This window comes from Sorghum bicolor, chromosome 3 (genome assembly GCF_000003195.3).
Source record: "Sorghum bicolor cultivar BTx623 chromosome 3, Sorghum_bicolor_NCBIv3, whole genome shotgun sequence".
In the NCBI taxonomy this organism is placed as follows: Eukaryota; Viridiplantae; Streptophyta; class Magnoliopsida; order Poales; family Poaceae; genus Sorghum; species Sorghum bicolor.
This window is the reverse complement of record NC_012872.2, coordinates 32,629,238-32,651,742: the sequence shown is the minus strand read 5'-3', so window position 1 is coordinate 32,651,742 and position 22,505 is coordinate 32,629,238. Positions and strand designations below refer to the sequence as shown.

Here is a 22,505-nt window from a genome sequence, read left to right as displayed (position 1 = left end):
CGTCCCGCACCCGGTCCCTCAGCGTCGCGCCTAGGTAACACAGCTGATCGACCAGTGCATCACCTCGAGCCTCCTCCCTCGACTCGTCCACGGGCTCGAGCTTCCAAGAGGCTGAAAGATCATTTATCACCGTCCGTAGTTGACGGTTCAAAGCGACCTCCCCCTCAAGCTGAGCCTTGGCAGAGCGGGCCTCGACTTGAGCGGCAAGCAGCTCATCCTTAAGCCCTACAAGGACCAACATGGAAAAATTAGATACCACAAAGCGCACCTCTGAAAGGAAACCCGACAATATAAAACGTACCTCGAATACTCTTCTCCAAAGCTGTATTCTCGGTGACCAACTAAGTGTTGGATCTCTCGATCTCCTTATTGGAACGCACCAGCTCGGTGTTGGTGACGCGCAGGTCCTCGATCAATTTACCGGCCTGCGCGATGGCTCCAACCTTCTCCAGTATCGCTCTCTTCAGACGGTCGACGTTGTCAGAGAGGATGCGAGATCGAGTCCGCTCAGCCTCGAGATCCTCAAGAGCCCTCTTTTTGGCCTCCTCCGCAGCGCTCCAGGTGACCTCGCCATTCACGCACTCCACCTTCATCTTCTGGAAGGTTTCTCGGGCGGAGGCAAGGTCAGTCTCGAGGAGTCCCTTCTCCTTGCTCAGGGTAGCGGCCGCTTCCTTGTAAGACAAGACCTCCTCCCGAGCCATTGACGCAACCTCCTCGAACATAATGGCCCGCTCCCTCAGCAGCGCGGCCTCATCCACCGCCTTTCTCGAGGCCTCCCGAGCTTCCGACAGTGCGGCCTCCCTCTCCTTCTTCTCCTCCTCAAGCGCCAACAGCTCCTTGTAAGACTTGAGGAGCTTCTCCTGTGACTCTAGGAGTTGATCCTTGAGGAGAGGGAGTTGCTCCCAGCCGCCCCTTGTTGCATGAATGAAGCTCGATTTGATGCCGGAGGTCTCTTTCAGGTCCTGCGAGCCAGCGATTGAGCAGTTAGAATACCAAACCAGACGTTCTACAAGAGTTAAGGCCCAAAAATACTTACGAAATAGGCCGGTCTGAACCCGTTGTTAACAACATCAGACAGGAGCCCCACCACATGCTTCATCCAGAGGCGAAGCTCCTCGACATGCTCCCACTTTTCGGCCTCCTTCCGATCATCCAAGAAAATGTTTGGCTCGGACGGATCGGTGGAGGCCCGAATGCGGATCCGGTCGGGGCACCAGTTCTGCGTCTCCTGATCGGCCCGTGCCTTGACGCCTCGGATGAGCTCCTCGACGGTCTCGAGCGACCCCCCGTGGCGCAGGAACAGGTTGACGAGGGAGGGGAACCGCCTGTCGTCATCCACTGTCTTCCAGGTCCCGGTCTCACTGGCACCTCCACCGCCCGACGTCCCAGCCTCGTCCTCCTCAGCAGGAATACGGTCCTCCCACGACCGACGCTCCCGGAGGAATCCCAGAGCAATTCCGTCCATGCCGTAGATTGTGCCCCTGATCTCGGACTGAGGGTCGACGGGGGTGCGCATCATACAGGTGAGCGCCACCACGCCATCCGCCCGCCCCGACTCAGCTGGGATCGAAGCGGGCGCCCCCGGACGAAGCCACACCGGGGTCGGAGGACCATAAACCGGAAGACTCTCCTGTTGCCGCAGCTCCTGTTGCCGGTCCTGCTCCAGCAACTCATCGAGCTGGGGACTCTCTGGCTGCTGCCCCTCCTGCGGCTGTTGTCGCGTCTCCTGCTCGCGCTCCTCTTCCTCCTTCTTTCTTCGCTCCTCGACGGAGCGAAGCCCGACGGGCCAGGGCGTCCGCTTCGCGACCAGAGAAGTCTCGGCCCCCTCGTCCATAGGGCGGGCGTCCTTCGAAGGCCCGTCGCCGCCAGACCCGTCGCTTATTGTGATAGGGGCCCCCTCGACCCCAGATCGAGGAGGCTCGGGGGCTCCCTCTTGCTCTTGGGGACGAGTCACCTCGACCCGCCTCGGCGATGGCGGAATGGGCTCCCCCACCAAGGGGCGAGGCGGGGCGTCCTCGGCACCAGTTGACGGCCAGGGATCGGGGGAACCTTAGACATTCAAAAGCAAAAAGTCAGTCATCATGATGATCGATGTAAAGACAACCCAACTCCCACAACGATGGAAATAAACTGCTAACCTGATTCTTTAGAGGCCGCTCCCGCCTTGAGCCTTTTGGCCATCGAGGGCTAGGCCTGCTCGAGCTTCCGCTTCAACCTAAAGAGAGAGGAATGGGCATGAGAAAGACTGTTACACGAGAGGACGCAAAGACATGGGAAGAAAAGAATCATAACGCCAAAGATCTTACCCCACAGGGAGAACGGCCCGCCTACCGGCACCTCGACTGGTAGGCCTCGAGCCGCCCCGCGCCAAGGCTCCAGGCCCCTCACGAACGGGCGCAGGCCTCGGCTTGGCATCTCCTTCCTGGTGAGCGCCAGGGCTAGAACTCCTACGACATGCTTCCCCTTGCTGGAGGCCGCGGCGCGGCCACGGGTCAACGGCCCCGTCGCTAGGGGCTTAGCCCGGTCGCCCGCCTTTGACGCAGGGGGAGGTTGGGGGCACAGGACGGTCCGACCATGCGCAGGCGCGGGAGCGGCGTGGGGATGGCTCCCTCTGTCGCCCCTCAAGAGACCCGCTTGGCCCCACCTTTGGTGCCCCCATCCGCGGCGCGTCGATGTCGGCTCGAGGCGGACCCTCGAGGATCCTGTCCAGACGGGACGCCATCCCCTTGGAGTCGTCGCTGTCGTCGTCACCGTCGCCACCGTCGTCCTCATCAGGGGAGTCTTCCTCAGGCTCCCCCCTCTGTCTGGATTTCGCTCGGCGCGTCTCCAGCGCTAGGCGCTCGAGATTCTTCTTTTTCTCCTTCTTCTTTAAGTCCATTGCGGACTTCTGCTTTTCAGCAGACTCTCGCCGCTTGTCACGGTCGACCTCGTCCTCCTTTACCGGAGGCCTCGAAGACCGAACATTGATTGAACCCTGTGCGAGTGGAGACAAGCTTCAAGAAGGGTCGAAGAAATTCTGGACTCAAAACCATGAGCGAGAGAGGAGCTTACCAGGTCGATCGACCCCTTGTCAGGCCTCATAGGGAAGCAGTTGACTTGCTCTGGCTTGAAGTCGCCAGCAACGGTCGCCCTGACTCAAGCCGCGACCTCGTCGTCCGCCGGAGCCTCGTTAGACATCCGGCAAGCCTCGAGATCCCGGGACGGAGCGCCGGGACCCATCTCGTCCATCCTCAACGGTCGAGACATTAACGGAAGAACCCTCCAATAATGGACCGCCGAGAGGACGAGAGCGGCTGTCAGGCCTTCCTCGCGCAGCCTCTTCAAGGTGTCGAGGAGGGGTTCGAGCCGCGACTGGTGGACTCGAACCACGCCGTACATCCAGTGGTCTGGGCGCTCCGAGATCAGGCGACCGGTGTAGTCAGGAAGGAGGTCGTCGTCGTTGCGCAGATAGAACCACTGGGAGTCCCATCCGGCATGGTTGGATGTCAATCCCACCAGGATGTACTCGTGCGGCCTCTCCGTTTTGCCGGTCTTCAGCACCAGGTTGAGGCACCCGGCCCGTACGGGCTTCCTCACAGCTGTAGTTCCAGTGGGAACGTTGAAAAGCTCACCCGGTTACAGATGGAGCCACAAGTCCCAATGGGGCATCATCCCCAAGTAGCCCTCACACACCACGGCAAAGACCGCCGCGGCGCTGATGGCGTTTGGGGAGAAGTGCTAGAGCTCCAACCTGTAGTGGTGGCAGAGTGCCCGCATGAAGTGACTCAGAGGAGCGCCTAGGCCGTTGTGGTGAAATTTTGCGAAGGAGACCGCATAGCCCTTCGGCGGCCTTGGCTCCCGGTGGTGCACCGCTGGCGCGATCCACTCCGGCCGCGAAAACGAAATACAGGGGTGCAGGAGCCCCTCCTTCTCGAGCTCCAACAGCCGGCGCTCCGTCATCGATGACGGGCGCCAGTCATCGGCGGCGATGAGTCTCACAGGCATTCTCAAGTTCGAGAAAGGCGAACTCGCTATTGCTCGAGGGTGCGCGCGTGGGAGATGGCACGAAGGTTGCGGCAAGGACAAAGCCGGAAGGCGGAAGGAGCGACGGCAACGAGGCCGTGGGGCATTTATAGACGGCAGCCACCAACGAACAGATCCGATAAGCACAGTAACTCCTCCCATAAATGCGCCGTCTAACGGTCCTCACCTCTCTCACAGATGGGACGCTATGGATTCCATGCCGGTTCAGTACAGCAACGGATCCTGCCTAAAAAGGCGCACCCAACGGGCCAAAAAGGCGAACCGCCTCTGCCCCTTCCTTCCCTCGTAAGCCAAGGTACACGTTCATCACAGCTGAAACCTCGAGAGGTCACAGGCTGGCCTACCGAGTGGGTTCGACAGCCGATCTCGAGTACCAGAGTCAGGGATGCCCAGCGAGTGGTCGAAAATCGAGGCCAGCCTCGAGAATCCGCTGGGGATGTCTAAGGCAAGATCGAGATGGTCGAGAGGAATCCCCCCGAAGGGAGGCATCGAGCCGCTGGACTCTATCGAATGAGATCAGCAACCCCGACCACGTCGACACTGCTTTATGAGGGCGCCTCCGGGCTACAGCCGACCCCTTCGAATGGGGCACGGGTCCTCACTTGGATTACCCATTAGGAACTCAATCCGGGATGGATGACGCTCGCTCCATCGAGAGTATGTCGAAATCCCTGCGCAAAACATATCAATCGAAGCCGTTCACAGCGGACGTTGAGAGCGCCTCCACAGGTTAGGCAATATAACCCTCGAAGGAGTCAAAAACTCCTCCAAGGGCTCGGGGGCTACCCCCACGGGGTCGCTCGCGCGCCCCCATGGAAACTCGACCTTAAAATGTAGCCTCCACTCGAGCGCAAGCGCTCGAATGGAGACTCGGGGGCTACTGTCGAGGATATCAGTAAGTGGTACCCTAACTGATATGCATGTCGAGAACATCCGTACGCAAGTCGAGGCCCCCAGCTCGATGCCCTGCCTAGTCATACGCACAGTCCTCAACGACTGTGGCCTCGAACACGGAAATAAGTGTCCTGCGAATCGATCGAGGCTCGAGCGCCAGCTCCCGTCGAATACGGAAGTAGGCTTGTACGAACAGGAAGGCCTCGAGCGCAAGGACGCCGCCCACCGCCTGACGCAGGCGCAGGGATCAGGGGCATTTAATGCGCCTGCAGTGTTCTCACCTAACCCGACAGTCACGGGAAGCGTGATAGGAGACCAGCACCTGTCCTGTCGTCCCTTTTACAGCTTTCCCCACCAAACCAGCCAGAGCATGGCAGAGTACAGAGAGCGAGTCGAGATGTCTAGTCACGACCCCCGTCGAGACGCCCGAAGTCAGCGCTCTAGCCCGTGAGTCGTTACATGGCACCGGACCGTCGAGTAAGACAGGTTCCTTTCCCAGGAAGGATCGGGCGACGATTGACGGCAAGCCAACCACTCCGACGGAGCTGCTTTCACAACGTACAAGCACGCTACATATAAACTAGTCCGGAACGACGTGCAGGAGTAGGATTTAGGGGGCACGCGTAATAATCATCAAAGTACCAAGACAACACGGCTCGAGACCACGCCGTTACGGAGGTCTCGAGTAGGTCAGCGCGCCATACCTCTTTCGACCCCTACTCTGACGCCTATACATGTACCCTGGGCCTCTCCTTGAAACTATAAAAGGGGAGGTCCAGGAGCGAGCAAAGACACGCGACACAACACAAGTCATACGCAGTACAGCAACTCACTTCATCTCCATTCATACCACGCTTGTATTCACTCCTGTACAAGCACTTAGGTGTAGAATAATACAATCTCTCCCCCCCCGCTGGACGTAGGGCCCTCTCTTGCTCGAACCAGGATAAATCTTTGTGTCTTTTTGCATCACCATCTGGAAAAGGGAGCACGCATACAAGTTTTACTCATTGGTGTGACCCCCCGGGGGGAAAACACCAACAAGTCCATTTGGAGGTAGTGTTAGTTTTGGTGCAAGATATCATGGTTTGTGCCAAATGCACCATAGGCTAAGAAACCATTTTAAAGCACCCAATGGTACTCCTAGTTGAAGAGGCTCAAGTGGAAGCTTGGTTTGGTCTATTCAGAGATAGAGCTAATCTTGATGCAAGATAGGTGCCCTATTTGCGTAGAACAAACCATATGCTCGGAAATTAATTTGGAGACACCCAATGGAACTCCTAGGTGACGTGTGTCATATGGAATCTCACTTTGGTCTGGTTAGAGACAGTGTTTGTTTTGGTGCAAGATAGGTGCACAGTTTGTGCCTAATGCACCACAGGCTAAGAAAACCATATTGGACACACCCAATCGTACTCCTAGGTGAAGAGGCTCAAGTGAAAGCTCAATTTGGTTTGTTTGGAGATAGTGCTAATCTTGATGCAAGATAGGTGCACAGTTTGCATGGAATGTACAATATGCTCTGAAATCAATTTGGATGCACCCAATAGAACTCCTAGATGACGTGTGTCACATGGAATCTCACTTTGGTTCATTTGGAGATAGTTTTAGTTTTGGTGCAAGATAGGTGCACGGTGTGCGCCTAATGCACCATAGGCTCAGAAACTGTTGTGGAAGCACCCGATGATACTCCTAGGTGAAGAGGCTCAAGTGAAAGCTCGATACAATCTGTTTGGAGATAGTGCTAATCTTCATGAAGATAGGTGCACGGTTTGCATGGAATGTACCATATGCTTGAAAATCAATTTGGACGCACCTGATAGAACTCCTAGATGATGTGTGTCATCTGGTATCTCACTTTGGTCTATTTGGAGATAGTGTTAGTTTCGATGAAAGATAGGTGCACGGTTTGTGCCTAATGCACCATACTCTAAGAAGATATTGCATGGTTTGTGCCTAATGCACCATACTCTAAGAAACGATTTGGACGCACCCGATGGTACTCATAGGTGAAGGGTGTAACAGAACTGTCCAAATTATAAGAGATTAAGCATAATAGTGACCATTTACACAGTCAAACCATTAAGCTTAAGCCCATATAATCCTGGTAGTCCGTGAAATCTCCAAGGATTTCAATCCACATTCGCACATATAGCCAAGATCGTAATAAGTTCAGCGGTCACCATTCACAATTACATCCAGTTTACAACATTCGGAAATTACATCAGAGTTCGAATATAGTTATTACAAACCAAGTTTAGGAGTAGCGGAAGCATTTCAGTTTTGAAATCATACACACACTTTTAGTCTGATACAGTGCCATAGTCTGGTCATTCCCACAACAGCAAAAGAAGAGGTAGAGTGACCATTGTCCGTGGTCTAGTCATCACCCATTGCTGGGTAGAAGCAGTGAATGCAATACCTGTAACACCCCAGGTGTTTATCTTGCGTTTTGGCACTTACATTTCATGAGCATAAACATCATTTGTTCATATATGATAGTATGAAACATATTTTGATGTTGTGACAAGTGAATGCTTGATGATCTTGCATAATAAAGCTTGTGGGTGCTGATGGTGCTTCTTTCATGTGTATCATCTCCATCTCTACCTAGGAGCTCACTCAAAAAGTTTCAAGAAGTTTGGATTCAAAAGGTCAAATGAAAGGATAAGTTACATGCTTGTTGGAATGACCTTATTAAGTGAACGAAACCTTGGGTTACCAACCTAACCTTGCAATCTTGATCAAATTACTCTAGATGAACTCTACAACAAAAGTCATGAAGGGTTCATATTGAGCTTGTGCCAAGAAAATGCTTTATTTGGTCTAAAACCCTAGTTTGAGCTTTATCAAGTTGCTACATTGACCAAAGTGAAAGTTTGACTTTCGTACCAGTTATGAGGTTTGCCTTAAATAAAAGTTGCAGTTTTGCTTCTGTAGAACAAACTTTATTTAATGGTCAAGAGCTAGTTTGGTACCTATCCTAGTCAAATTAAAGTCACAAGATTCAACGCAGTGCTGTTTTGGATCTCAGAAATTTGGCTAAGTCATCTGTGTTTCAGTTTCGGGTATCCAAATTGGGAGCTTTGTAGGTTCCTAACCATGCTGAAACAGTGTCTGAGCCTTTATTAAAAGTTGTAGCTCAGTTCATATTCTACAAACTTTCTTTAAGGCCTCATATCTGAATCATCATCTAAGCATGTCAAATAATGGTTACAAGATTGAATCTGCTATAATTTCCAGCACTTCGAATTTCTAAATCTGGGATTGCAGTTCATGACGTTGGCATTCCGCGTTCTTCAATTTTTGTTAAACAACTTGAGTTGACCCCTTAATAAAAGTTGGAGTAAATATTATGGGCAAGAGCATACCGAAAGATGACACCAGTTTGACTTTGTTTTGATCATCAATTTCGAGTTTTGCTAATCACTATCAATTCATTGACACTCAAGGATTGACATCATGTTATCTCTTAATCTGTTATTCTAATGGCTTTGTGCTCTTAATCAAAGTTGGAGAGCAGGCCGAGCTTGGCAAACTTCGTTTTTGGCCCATGTCAAAATTCGGCCCAGAAAGGGTCCAAATTCGTGTCCCATTCTGTGTACTCCGGCGCTCGCCACGTGTTCGACAGAATGCCGACGTGGTCGTCATGCAAGGGCAGCACGTCCCACCTCCATGCCACGCGCCCCTGCCCTCTCCTCGTCGTGTTTTGGACTTCTGGGTCGCTGGCGGACATCCCCATCCACTTCCTCGTGCCTTCCTTCGCTCTCACCGTAGGGACGGGAGCATGTCGGCCATGGCCATGGCTGAGCTCCTGGAGCTCCATGGCTGCCACTGTTCCTTCTCATCCAAGCGCTCCCACGCTCAGCCAGCACTACCACCGCCTCCGCCTCTTCCTCCTCTACAACCAGCGCCCCTCGGCCGAGGTGGAAGACCGCCGGAGTGCCACCACCACTAACTGCCGCCGTCGCCGTCGACATGTGTGCGTGGCCAGGGAGCCACGGGCCGCCTTTGGCCGAGCCGTGGCCACCTACGGGTGCGGCTCAGTGCCCTGATGCTTCCCCACCCCTCCATCGTCGCCGACGAGGCTCCGACCGGCCGGAACAAGAAGCTCCGGCGAGCTCCTCTGTTTTCCTGGCGACCAAGGACCTCGGGGTTGAATTCGACTAAAGCCAGAGGGTTTTCTGCACTGTCATAGACTCATATGAATAGTACTCTAAGGATCTATTTGTTTTGAAGAAACACTGGAAATTTGAAAATCAATATAAAATCAAAGAAACGTCGTAAAATTGCAAATGTGGACTTTTTGGAATCCTTATGAAATTCTCTATGCAGTAGATCTATAATATGCCATGTTTTAGTATAAAGTTTTTGCTGTAGAAAATGATTTATGCAGCAAGGTTTTTAATACTAGTTGAGATTGTCTTTTTTATAACTGTTGCTGTGTAGATCCAATTGAAGTGAAACTTTTGTAGCATGCTATTCCTATGATGCTTGATGCATGGTAAAAGTTTCAGGATTTTTGGTTGCAGTGTGGTTGAGTTATTGATTTAACTTGCATAGGGCTTGATAAATGGTTTATAATTGTAAATAAAAATATAAAAATGGAAAATGTTGTTCCAGTATATTTCTATGATATTTTTGTATCATGTTAATATATAACATGATCATATGTTTGAAGAAAATATTATTTATGCATTTATCTTGCTCTCACATGGTTAATTGCAATAGCAATTTATCTTTTTCATAGATGTTGCTATGCTTATTCAAATGCAATGAAATTTTGTCATTAGACTATGGATAGTATGTAGAAGCTACTGTAATTTTGGTGGAATTTACTAGGCATCTTTGGTATATGTTATTTAATTCACCTTATTATCCAAATAAATTAAGAAATGCATTAAATAAATTTATTTGATAATGACCACTATGTTTTCTAGTGTTCTTTAGATATGTGCAAACTGTTTGTAACAATGGTTTTGTGAAAATGCATGTTTGAAACATAAGTTAAGAAATGGCTACTCTCTGTTTGTCAGGGACAGATTCTGGAACTTTATAATTTCGACCAGCTTAAGTTGAGAATCATGCTTTGATGTCTAAATATCAAATGTAGATAATTTTTTAAGCTTTCCAGAATGTTTAATTCATGTTCTTTGGAGTTGTGTAACTCCAGTTATGATTTATTTTCTCAGCTGCTGTTAACAGTCCTAAAAATGGCAGATTCCTTGTATTGCTGTTGCTTGGTATATTGCTATGTATGACTCATGTCCTTGGTAATGGCCAAGTTAATATACCTGAGACCTGGTGAAACATGTATGCCATGTCTAATATGTTTAGTGTTGCATTCCTTGTTGGCTCAGCATGTTGGTTGTGTAATCATTAAGTAGAGCAATGAGATGTGCTTAAGTGTGTTTAGTGTAACCATGGTCTTGCCATGCTTCTTGTGTGTGATGCTTTGTCTATTGCACTTCTATATGTTCATGCACTTGCATCTTGCATCTCATTTAGGTACGCTAGATAAACCACATGAAGGACGTGATGGTGGACCTATCGAGATGATGGAAGGACTACACAAGTGTTGTCCCCTTAGATGTCGTCAAGACGGAGCAAGCTAACTAATCTGACTCGGTGCCACATTCCAGGCAAGCCTCGAAGCATTATAAGCCTCCTACTTTTTGAAAGTGAATGAGTATATATATGTTATATATGTATTGTTGCATTAAGTATAGGAGTTGGATGAAACCCTTGCTGCATATATACCCTTCCTTGTCCAGTATATATATAACCTGAATCCTAAGTAGTCAAGATCACGTCTATGCTTAGCCATGCTTAGCTCGGTAGAAGCCAGGTGATTTCCTGTCACCTGCAGGATATAGGTGGATTCCGGATCACGGTTGGCTATATTTGCTATCATAGAAAAGAACCATGTGTTAATAATATGAAAGGAGACCGGGCGGGATGATGATAGTGACACAACAAGGCATTGAGGTCTTGGGTGTGGATCTAGCCCCGTCTGTGTCGATTAAGGACCGACCATTGTATGTCCTCTTGTCATGTTCAACGCATGCCTGACACTTAGTTGGCCGGATAACTCGTTCGGACCGCGAAGCCGAGTAATATGACTCAGGCCGGAAGGCCGGTGAGTATAAAGTGCGCACTACCGGAGGAAGTGCGGTGTGCGGGGGACCATTGGCGTAAGTCCAAAGGCAGGTAAGTTAAAATTCCTGACCTCCCTGGCAGAGTGGTAGCCCTGGGAGTGCGGTGCTGATCGGAACCGCGATTCCTGAGTCGTACCAAAGGTGACCCACTTGCTCTCCGACGGGGGAAGCATGGGTGAGTGTTAGGAATAACCCTCCAGCTGGATAGGAATCGATTCGAATTGCCATCTCTCCCGGATAGTGAGAACTTGACAAAGCAGCGGCAAACACAGCATTCACTAAATAACTTAATGGTTCTAAGATGATGATGATGATCACGGCCTTGATAAACCTGATATGGTTATTATTGATTGATATTAACCAAGTGATTGCTTAGTACAGGTGCTAATCTAGTTAATAGGTTAATGAGAATTAAATGGATGCTAAATAAGAAAGGTTTAACTATTTATACTTAAGCTTTTTATGCAAAATGTCATCCAGCAAACTCCACTTATATATCAGCCTTGCATACTCCTTGGTGTCATTTATTTCTGGTTTATGACGGGTAAGTCTAGCTGAGTACATTCTCGTACTCAGGGTTTATTCCCACTTGTTGCAGGTTGTGATGTATCATAGCTACTGCAAGATTTGGATGACTCCTTCTATAGGGAAGGAGTAAGATCATGGGCATGATCCTTCCTACTTACCTCATCTATGATGCTTTTGTTGGAATGGACCATGGTACTGGCATGTATTTGAAATAAAAGTGATATTGGTTTCAAATTACTTTGCTTCCGCTATTTGTAAACTTGAGTTGTAATAACCTTATCGAACTCCGATTCTATTTGAACTACTTGCGAAATGTATGTAACGTGTGACTTGTTATGTTGAATCACTACGATCTTGGCTTGTATGTTGGTTGGTTTGAAATCCCTTGTGATTTTGTTGGACTACCGGAGTTATATTGGCTCAAGTATGATAAATTGATCACTTTGGTGATTGTTTTTGTACTTGTGATCTTATAATTTGGACGGTTCCGTGACAGCTGGCATCGGAGCAAGGTTCAACAGTAAACATGTCACATGTGTATTTGAAACAAAGCTTTTCTTTATAAAATCAGTTTTGGCAACTTATTGCTATATATAGGTGTGTTCAAATCTAAACTTTTAATCTAAGTATGCCAGTGGTCATTCCTCTATGCCCAACTAAGGACCTTTAGGTGGCTTAGTTAAGTACTAACTATGGGGGATTTACTTACTGCAATTTTTATTTCGTCGTCCATACGGCGTGCTATTGTATGGATGTCATTCACTTGAGTGGTAATGTATGGATCAATTTACATCTACGCCCAGGCCAAGGTATGTATGTATGATGACCGCACTATGCTACCCTGTGGTCAAATGGTAGAGGTAGCCCTCATATATGAATTAGCCATATATGTTGATAGATTCAAATTTTGCAACATCGCACCTACGCTCAGGTAAGTGTGAGTTGTGAGAGCATGATCGTCCAACCGTCGGTCTAGGGGAGAGCTAGTTTTGGTTACTGGAATATTTACATGTTACACACATGTATATATGAAGGTACTTAGTTGTGGGTTAGTGGTAGGGCCGTATATACATGTCTTTATGTATGTATAGACGTATTTCATTTTGGGTAGTTTGATGCTGAAATATATATATTGGGATATAAATGGAAGCATTTATCTTTCAACCTAGAGTCCAGTATTTCATTTCATGCAATTATATCATTGTTGGGTTGGGCTGAAATGAAATTTTCTGCAGGTACGCTAACCACGAATGCGTAGATTGTTTGTAGCTAAAGACTAGCTATGTGTCGAGAGTGTGCGTATTATGCCACCGATATAGAACGTGATTACCACCTTAGGCTGGTGATTTTGTGAGGACGAATAGGACGAAGCATGCATCATCATGATTGATTGCCCTATGCATAACTTTGCTCTTGTCACCCTTGTTCTAACAATAAGTAACTTGTGAATTAATATGATGTGACTTTGCTTGTGTAAAGTTAGATAAAATGCCTTGCTCTATGTTGCTTGAGTAGCTATGCTTGATGTTAGGTTCTTCCTTTCTAGTTACCTACACAGTAGTTCTTTTTATCTGTGGTTGCCTTGCTTTCTAGGTGTGGTTGCAGCACAAGTTGTCTAACCTCTTGTCCTCGGTGAGTCCATGAATTGTCATCAAGCCTTATCATTGTGCTTATCTCATAAGTTGTCTCAAGTACACCTTCTTGCTAGAACACATGAGCTTATGCGTGTGTACCTAACCAAACCTCGTTGAGTTCTCTTGAATATCAACTTTTGACCAAGATATGTCCTAGTTTGAGTTTTGCCCAAATTCTTTTGGACCCTTTGCTACCTATTAAAAAAAATCATCCTGTTCCTAAAGACATGATCATATCTACCTACTTTGTGGTACAATATCGCATCATGATCATTGTCCTGAGAACCAGATGTTGGGTTGTGTAATGGTTATCTATCAAATCATGAATCTCATATCATGATGCCAATCATTCTTAATCATGCAACCTACTACATTGGTTATGCATCAATGTCATTATTCCCTAAATCCTTGAACCACATGGACACATGCATGTAAAAGGAGGTATGCTCATAGTTAGTGGGGTACACCATATTCATGTTGTATCCTAACTGCAATCATCTTAGTGAGTATCTTTCTAAAGAACATTCTTCAGCTCTTGTGCTTGCTACGCATTTAACTGGTTTACTCTTTGATCTATCTCGATGGCTTGCTTATGTTTTGTTCAATCTATGCCATCCGTCAACATGATGCACATGTTTGAGATGGCTGGCCTTTTGTACGTAAGTGAGATTTATCTTCTCGACTGAAGAAGAGTATGCACCTACTCAGTAAAGGATAACAACACATTACTATCATGTTCTGTTTACTATCTACCACCTTTGCTTATAGTAATTGTTGCTGGAGATAATTTCATCTATGTTCTCTCATGCTGGCTTATGTCTTGGGTGTCTTCCTTCTATGTGTGAAAACCTTACCCCAAGAATCCTCTCATACCACTTGGTTCCTTGTCCTATAGTTGATCTAGTGCAATGCTTATCTATTGTTGCATGAGCCTCATAATCTTTTCATAACAGATCATGTTGCTGTTGTGTTGATGAAGCCCTAATCTAAGTATCAGCTTGGTCTCTTGAATCTCATTTATTTAACCTCCAATTCTCCCTAATCGTAAATGTTCTCAGTCATGATCTCATGTTAATCATTTATCTGGTAACTATCTTGGTTAACACAGTGATTTGTGGAAATTAAAGCAAGATCCATGATCATTTGTCTTCGACAAGTAAGATATGTTCTCCTGTGTTGTGTTTTGGATCTTCAGGTCACTTCCATGTTGACTCCAAACCTTGTAACTACCTTTGCTTTGCTATCCCTCCTTAGCACAATGCTTGTTCATACAACCAAATTTTGTGCCCCATGAAACTTTTCATTGAGTGTATGATCAATAATGGTGTCATGAGCAGTAGCTAACGGTGCCGCGACGAAACCGAGAGCCTCTTGTGGGCGGCCGACACAAGGATGTGCTGCTCGGCACGCGCTGGTATCGAGGTTTCTAGTCATGATCCATTATGGAATTATACCAATGAAATGTTTTCTTGTGACCTTTCCCTTGATAATCTCTCCATATCATATCAAAAGATCCCTATGTCCAACATGATGTCATAGGACATTCTTCTGAAGTCAACTAGAGGTTAACCTTTGAAGAACAAGTCACTGACATAAAAACTAACAGACTGCAAGAGATGGTAGACAAGTGACAGTATTTCACTATCCTTGCAATGATAATGATCGTTTAATGAACAACATGGGTCATCCTCATCGAACCAAAAGGACACCCAACACTTAATGTTGGACAAGTTATCTGTTGAACAAGCATCGATCATCACCATCGTGCCTATGACCTAGTTTTCCTAAGTCTTGATCTTTATGTGCATCACGGTCATACAGCTAAAGTCAACCATCTTTGGCATGAATCATTATCTCTTGGCTTCGGAGGTTACCAATTGTTGAGCATCAACTGTAATTGTTGTGGTTAAGAGTGGATCTTTGGAAATTTTGGCTGAGAGGCAATTGATTGGTTGCTAGTAGCAAGGCTAATCTCAAGGAAAGTAATGATGGAGTGACAGCCACGAGGGATATGTTTTATCAATTAGTGAATTAAACATGGAGTTGAGAGATGTCTTGTCAGTCCAGAACACTGCCATTGCAGCACCGAACAAATTTAGTATGTACATGTTCTGCTTATGCAAATGTTGCCTGTTGAGCTGAATTTCGGTCAAAGGTTAGAAGACTCATGGATCTGAAATTTATCAAGATTCATGCAGAATTGAGTGGTAATTGGTTGATTACTTGCAACTGTTGGAGACCTCCGGGTCACACAATCATCCTTCTTCAGTAGTGGTTATCCAATTCCTACATGCCTTGGATACCTTCTATGTGTTACCCAAGAAGTTGCACCTATTTCAATCCAAATAACTTTTGTTGTTTGCATACAAGGATTCCCTTGAAGTAAATGATCATGGAAGGTGTTGAACCAACAAAGTCAGCTATCACATTCATCGTTCTCTTAACTAGGTTGGTAAGTACAATTTGTCATCAGAGAAAGAGAACTGCATGCTTGGAAAGTTATACTCCAACCTTTTTGGTAGAAGACTACTTTTCAAACGTTGTGAATGAGCATGGAACCACTATAATGAGAAACCCTTAGAAGCTTGTGACTTGGTGCAAGGTTCTTATGGCTTGAATTAGTTTCACTAAAGAGACTGATGATACACATAGCTCCGCTTATGCTCTGAACCACCCTTCATACATTGAGAACAAAGTGCACAGGACAGTGCTTTCTTAGATTCCTCCCAAAGTAACAATGCTTCATCTTCGGACCAAAGTTTACTATGAAAAGTAAGTATCAGAAAACTTTTGGTCCAACTTAGCCTCTCTAATGTTTGAATGCTATTGTTGAGGTCGGGAAATGCATGACATTGTTTCACTTCCCTTGAAAGTCTTTCGCACCGAATCTTAGGACGAGATTCTTTTTAAGGGGGGAGGGCTGTAACACCCCAGGTGTTTATCTTGCATTTTGGCACTTACATTTCATGAGCATAAACATCATTTGTTCATATATGATAGTATGAAACATACTTTGATGTTGTGACAAGTGAGTGCTTGATGATCTTGCATAATAAAGCTTGTGGGTGTTGATGGTGCTTCTTTCATATGTATCATCTCCATCTCTACCTAGGTGGTCACTCAAAAAGTTTCAAGAAGTTTGGATTCAAAAGGTCAAATGAAAGGATAAGTTACATGCTTGTTGGAATGACCTTATTAAGTGAACGAAACCTTGGGTTACTAAACTAACCTTGCAATCTTGATCAAATTACTCTAGATGAACTCTACAACAAAAGTCATGAAGGGTTCATATTGAGCTTGTGCCAAGAAAATGCTTTATTTGGTCTAAAACCCTAGTTTGAGCTTTATCAAGTTGCTACTTTGACCAAAGTGAATGTTTGACTTTGGTACCAGTTATGAGATCTGACCTTAAATAAAAGTTGCAGTTTTGCTTCTGTAGAACAAACTTTATTTAATAGTGAAGAGCTAGTTTGGTACCTGTCCTAGTCAAATTAAGCTCACAAAATTCAATGCAGTGCTGTTTTGGATCTCAGAAATTTGGCTGTCATCTGTGTTTCAGTTTCGGGTATCCTAATTGGGAGCTTTGTAGGTTCCTAAGCAAGCTGAAACAGTGTCTGTGCCTTTAACAAACGTTGTAGCTCAGTTCATATTCTACAAACTTTCGTTAAGGCCTCATATCTGTATCATCATCTAAGCATGACAAATAATGGTCACAAGATTGAATCTGCTATAATTTCCAGCACTTCGAATTTCTAAGCCTGGGATTGAAGTTCATGACGTTGGCATTCCGTGTTCTTCAAATTTTGTTAAACAACTTGAGTTGACCCTTAATAAAAGTTGGAGTAAATATTGTGGGCAAGAGCATACCGAAAGATGACACCAGTTTGACTTTGTTTTGGTCATCAATTTCGAGTTTTGCTAATCACTATCAATTCATTGACATTCAAGGATTGACATCATGTTATCTCTTAATCTGTTATTCTAATGGCTTTGCACTCTTAATCAAAGTTGGAGAGCAGACCGAGCTTGGCAAACTTCATTTTTGGCCCATGTCCAAATTCGGCCCAGAAAGGGTCCAAATTCGCGTCCCACTTTGTGTACTCCAGCGCGCGCCACGTGTTCGACAGAATGCCGACGTGGTCGTCATGCAAGGGCAGCACGTCCCACCTCCTTGCCACGCGCCCCTGCCCTCTCCTCGTCGTGTTTTGGACTGCTGGGTCGCTGGCGGACATCCCCATCCACTTCCTCGTGCATTCCTTCGCTCTCCACCGCAAGGACGGGAGCATGTCGGCCATGGCCATGGCTGAGCCCCTGGAGCTCCATGGCCACCGCTGTTCCTTCGCATCCAAGCGCTCCCACGCTCAGCCAGCACCACCACCGCCTCCGCCTCTTCCTCCTCTACAACCAGCGCCCCTCGGCCGAGGTGGAAGACCGTCGGAGCGCCACCACCACTGACCGCCGCCGTCGCCGTCGACATGTGTGCGTGGCCAGGGAGCCACGGGCCGCCTTTGGCCGAGCCGTGGCCACCTACGGGTGCGGCTCAGTGCCCTGATGCTTCCCCACCCCTCCATCGCCGCCGACGAGGCTCCGACCGGCCGGAACAAGAAGCTCCGGCGAGCTCCTCTGTTTTCCTCGCGACAAAGGACCTCGGGGTTGAATTCGACTGAAGCCAGGGTGTTTTCTGCACTGTCATACACTCAGATAAATAGTACTCCAAGGATCTATTTGTTTTGAAGAAACGCTGGAACTTTGAAAATAAATATAAAATCATAGAAAAGTCATAAAATTGCAAATGTGGACTTTTTGGAATCCTTATAAAATTCTCTATGCAGTAGATCTATAATATGTCATGTTTTAGTTTAAAGTTTTAGCTGTAGAAAATGATTTATGTAGCTTGGTTTTTAATACTAGTTGAGTTTGTCTTTTTTATAACTGTTGCTGTGTAGATCCAATTGAAGTGAAACTTTTGTGGCATGCTATACTAGTGATGCTTGATGCATGGTAAAAGTTTCATGATTTTTGGTTGCAGTGTGGTGGAGTTATTGATTTAACTTGCATAGGGCTTGATAAATGGTTTATAATTGTAAATAAAAATATAAAAATGGAAAATGTTGTTCCAGTATATTTCTATGATATTTTTGTATCATGTTAATATATAATATGATCATATGTTTGAAGAAAATATTATTTATGCATTTATCTTGCTCTCACATGGTTAATTGCAATAGCAATTTATCTTTTTCATAGATGTTGCTATGCTTATTCAAATGCAATGAAATTTTGACATTAGAATATGGATGGTATGTAGAAGCTACTGTAATTTTCGTGGAATTTACTAGGCATCTATGTTATATGTTATTTAATTCACCTTATTATCGAAATAAATTAAGAAATGCATTAAATAAATTTATTTGATAATGACCACTATGTTTTCTAGTGTTCTTTAGATATGTGCAAACTGTTTTTGACAATGGTTTTGTGAAAATGCATGTTTGAAACATAAGTTAATAATTAATTGTTTGCAATTGTTGTTTCTGGACAGTTTGTGGAACTGTTTGGATTACAATATGTAAATGGTGTTTTCTGGGAATCTTGTTTATAGCAAAGTTGTAGATTATTCACCTATATAGCTGCTGTTAAAATTTGGTAGTATTTGGCCTTGTGGTTTGTGAGTTATGTCTGTTCAAAGTTTGATTCCAGAAATGGCTACTCTCTGTTTGTCAGGGACAGATTCTGGAACTTTATAATTTCGACCAGCTTAAGTTGAGAATCATGCTTTGATGTCTAAATATCAAATGTAGATAATTTCTTAAGCTTTCCAGAATCTTTTAGTTCATGTCCTTTGGAGTAATCATTAAGTGTGTTTAAGTGTGTTTAGTGTAACCATGCTCTTGCCATGCTTCTTGTGTGTGATGCTTTGTCTATTGCACTTCTATATGTTCATGCACATGCATCTTGCATCTCATTTAGGTACGCTAGATGAACCACGTGAAGGACGTGATGGTGGACCTATTGAGATGATGGAAGCACTACACAAGTGTCCCCTTAGATGTCGTCAAGACGGAGCAAGCTAACTAATCTGACTCGGTGTCACATTCCAGGCAAGCCCCGGAGCATTATAAGCCACCTACTTTTTGAAAGTGAATGAGTATATATATGTTATATATGTATTGTTGCATTAAGTATAGGAGTTGGATGAAACCCTTGCTGCATATATACCCTTCCTTGTCCAGTATATATATAACCTGAATCCTAATTAGTCAGGATCGCGTCTATGCTTAGCAATGCTTAGCTCGGTAGAAGCCAGGTGATTTCCTGTCACCTGCAGGATATAGGTGGATTCCGGATCACGGTTGGCTATATTTGCTATTGTGGAAAAGAACCATGTGTTAATAATATGAAAGGAGACGGGCGGGATGATGATAGGGACACAACAAGGCATGGAGGTCTTGGGTGTGGATCTATCCCCGTCTGTGTCGATTAAGGACCGACCGTTGTACGTCGTCTTGTCATGTTGAACGCATGCCTGACACTTAGTTGGCCGGATAACTCGTTCCGACCGCGAAGCCGAGTAATATGACTCAGACCGGAAGGCCGGTGAGTATAAAGCGCGCACTACCGGAGGAAGTGCGGTGTGCGGGGGACCATTGGTGTAAGTCCAAAGGCAGGTGAGTTAAAATTCCTGACCTCCCTGGCAGAGTGGTAGCCCTGGGAGTGCGGCGCTGATCAGAACCGCGATTCCTGAGTCGTACCAAAGGTGACCCACTTGCTCTCCGACGGGGGAAGCATGGGTGAGTGTTAGGAATAACCCTCCAGTTGGATAGGAATCGATTCGAATCGCCGTCTCTCCTGGATAGTGAGAACTTGACAGAGCAGTGGCAAACGTAGCATTCACTAAATAACTTAATGGTTCTAAGATGATGATGATGATCACGGCCTTGATAAACCTGATATGGTTATTATTGATTGATATTAATCAAGTGATTGCTTAGTGCAGGTGCTAATCTAGTTAATAGGTGAATGAGAATTAAATGGATTGTAAATAAGAAAGGTTTAACTATTTATACTTAAGCTTTTTATGCAAAATGTCGTCCAGCAAACTCCACTTATATATCAGCCTTGCATACTCCTTGGTGTCATTTATTTCTGGTTTATGACGGGTAAGTCTAGCTGAGTACATTCTCGTACTCATGGTTTATTCCCACTTGTTGCAGGTTGTGATGTATCATAGCTACTGCAAGATTTGGATGACTCCTGCTATAGGGAAGGAGTAAGATCATGGGCATGATCCTTCCTACTTACCTCATCTATGATGCTTTTGTTGGAATGGACCATGGTATTGGCATGTATTTGAAATAAAAGTGATATTGGTTTCAAATTACTTTGCTTCCGCTATTTGTAAACTTGAGTTGTAATAACCTTCTCGAACTCCGATTCTATTTGAACTACTTGCGAAATGTATGTAACGTGTGACTTGTTATGTTGAATCACTATGATCTTGGCTTGTATGTTGGTTGGTTTGAAATCCCTCGTGATTTTGTTGGACTACCGGAGTTATATGGGCTCAAGTATGATAAATTGATCACTTCTGTGATTGTTTTTGTACTTGTGCTCTTATAATTTGGACGGTTCCATGACAATACCCATAGTACATCAGCCAATCTGCAAAACAACATAGGAATGGAACCCTGAGTACGAGAAGGTACTCAGCTAGACTTACCCACCATATCCAAAATAAAAGACTATTCAAGGATTATGAAGGTTGTATAGTGGGATAGCTGAACCCTTTTTGCGTAAAAGCATTAACCATCTAGAAGTATATCCTAACATCCCCTTTTTCTTTTATTTAGCTCAAGTTAGGTATTATTACCTATCATCTAGATTTGCACCTGTACTATTGCAAACAATTGTTGTGATTTGATTGTACCTTATCATAGCATTCACAAATCATCACTTATCATAACGCGAGTGTTTCATAGTCCTTATTACGAGGACAGGGCTAATGTCAAGTGCTCACTATCCAGGAGCGATGGCGATTCGAATCGGTTTCTAACCAGCTGGCGATTTATTCTCCACACAAACCACACTCACTGACCAAGTGAGCTATAGATCACCGTATTACACTATCCAATACCAATTCGCGGGTTCGGCAGGCACCGCCAGTACCCGAGGACCGCTCCGGCGACCGAGGTATCCAAGGTGTACCAAGGTTGTGCGCCGTGCCCTCGTCGTTCTCCTCAACCATCACCAATACTGCGCATGGTGGCTCGACTCCCGACCCGGATAGTGTTCAAGCTTCGTGGTCGGAACGACTTATCTTCCAGCTAAGTGTGGGGCATGCGTTCAACATGACAAGAGGGCCGTCAACGATCAGTCCTTAACCGACACAGGCAGGGGCACTACGGTTAGCACCACCATAAGACCCTGCCTGGTCTCAGTTTCATTCCCACACTTGGTTACTTTTCACCAAAACATTGACAGCTAAACATTCTAGGTATCCACCTATAGCTCGCAGGTGACAGGAAATCACCCGACTTCTACCGTGCTAAGCAAGCTAAGCATAGACCCCGAGCCTACCTACTTAGGACAAGGTAGATGAACAAGTGGTGATATTAAGGAGTAAATATGCATCAACGGTATCCAGCAACTCCTATCACTTAATGCAGCATAGTAAAAACAACCATGATATAACAAATTAAGTTAGCGAGAATAAGGAGACTTAGAATGCTCCGGGGCTTGCCTCTCTCAAAGGTGCTAGGCCTGTGATCGGGGCACTCCTGCAGATCTCCCTCCGGCTCCTGTCCTCCTGGAAGTTCCTGCTGCTAGGTGTCCTACTCCTCCTCGGGTCCCACCTCGTTCTCCTGCGAGCCTGTATGATGCATGTGTCCTCATCAGTAGAAGTGCAAGATGCTCGAGGTGCAATGCTATGCAAGTTAAGACAAGATGAACATGACATGGTGCTTAGATGAGTAGGCACAAACCCCATCTCTAGTGGAGATGAGTTCCAACGGATGAAACCGGAAACTATTTCTACAAGGTAGTCAACATCATCCAAGAACATGTAACCAAAGTAAAGCATCTATTGCAATATCTTCTACAAGTTATTACTAACCACCAAGCTACTATGGTGCTTCAAAGATACACCAAACACCATTTATTCTATTCAACTTATGCATAGCAAGGGTTTATTTATTTAATTATTATTAAGCCTACAACAGTAGCATACACTTCTGTACTTCAATAAATTCTACAAAAATTACAGCAGGTT

General features: G+C 45.7%; 1 protein-coding gene across 1 annotated transcript; it reads right to left on the bottom strand.

Moving 5' to 3' along the window:
* LOC110433684 (trichohyalin-like) lies at positions 342–2,181 on the bottom strand. The gene is made up of 3 exons (XM_021456196.1): positions 2,139–2,181; positions 1,619–2,049; positions 342–860 (listed from the first exon to the last, which is right to left on the bottom strand). Exons 1-3 carry the CDS (start codon positions 2,179–2,181, stop codon positions 342–344), a joined length of 993 nt encoding a protein of 330 aa, XP_021311871.1.

Excerpts from the sequence above, each read along its gene's own strand:
- LOC110433684 (XM_021456196.1), bottom strand. The coding sequence starts at position 2,181 with ATGGCCAAAAGGCTCAAGGCGGGAGCGGCCTCTAAAGAATCAG. Across the intron at positions 2,050-2,138 it reads AGCGGCCTCTAAAGAATCAG|GTTCCCCCGATCCCTGGCCG; the intron begins GTTAGCAGTTTA and ends TGAATGTCTAAG. Across the intron at positions 861-1,618 it reads GGCAACAGGAGAGTCTTCCG|GAGAAGCTCCTCAAGTCTTA; the intron begins GTTTATGGTCCT and ends CTAGAGTCACAG.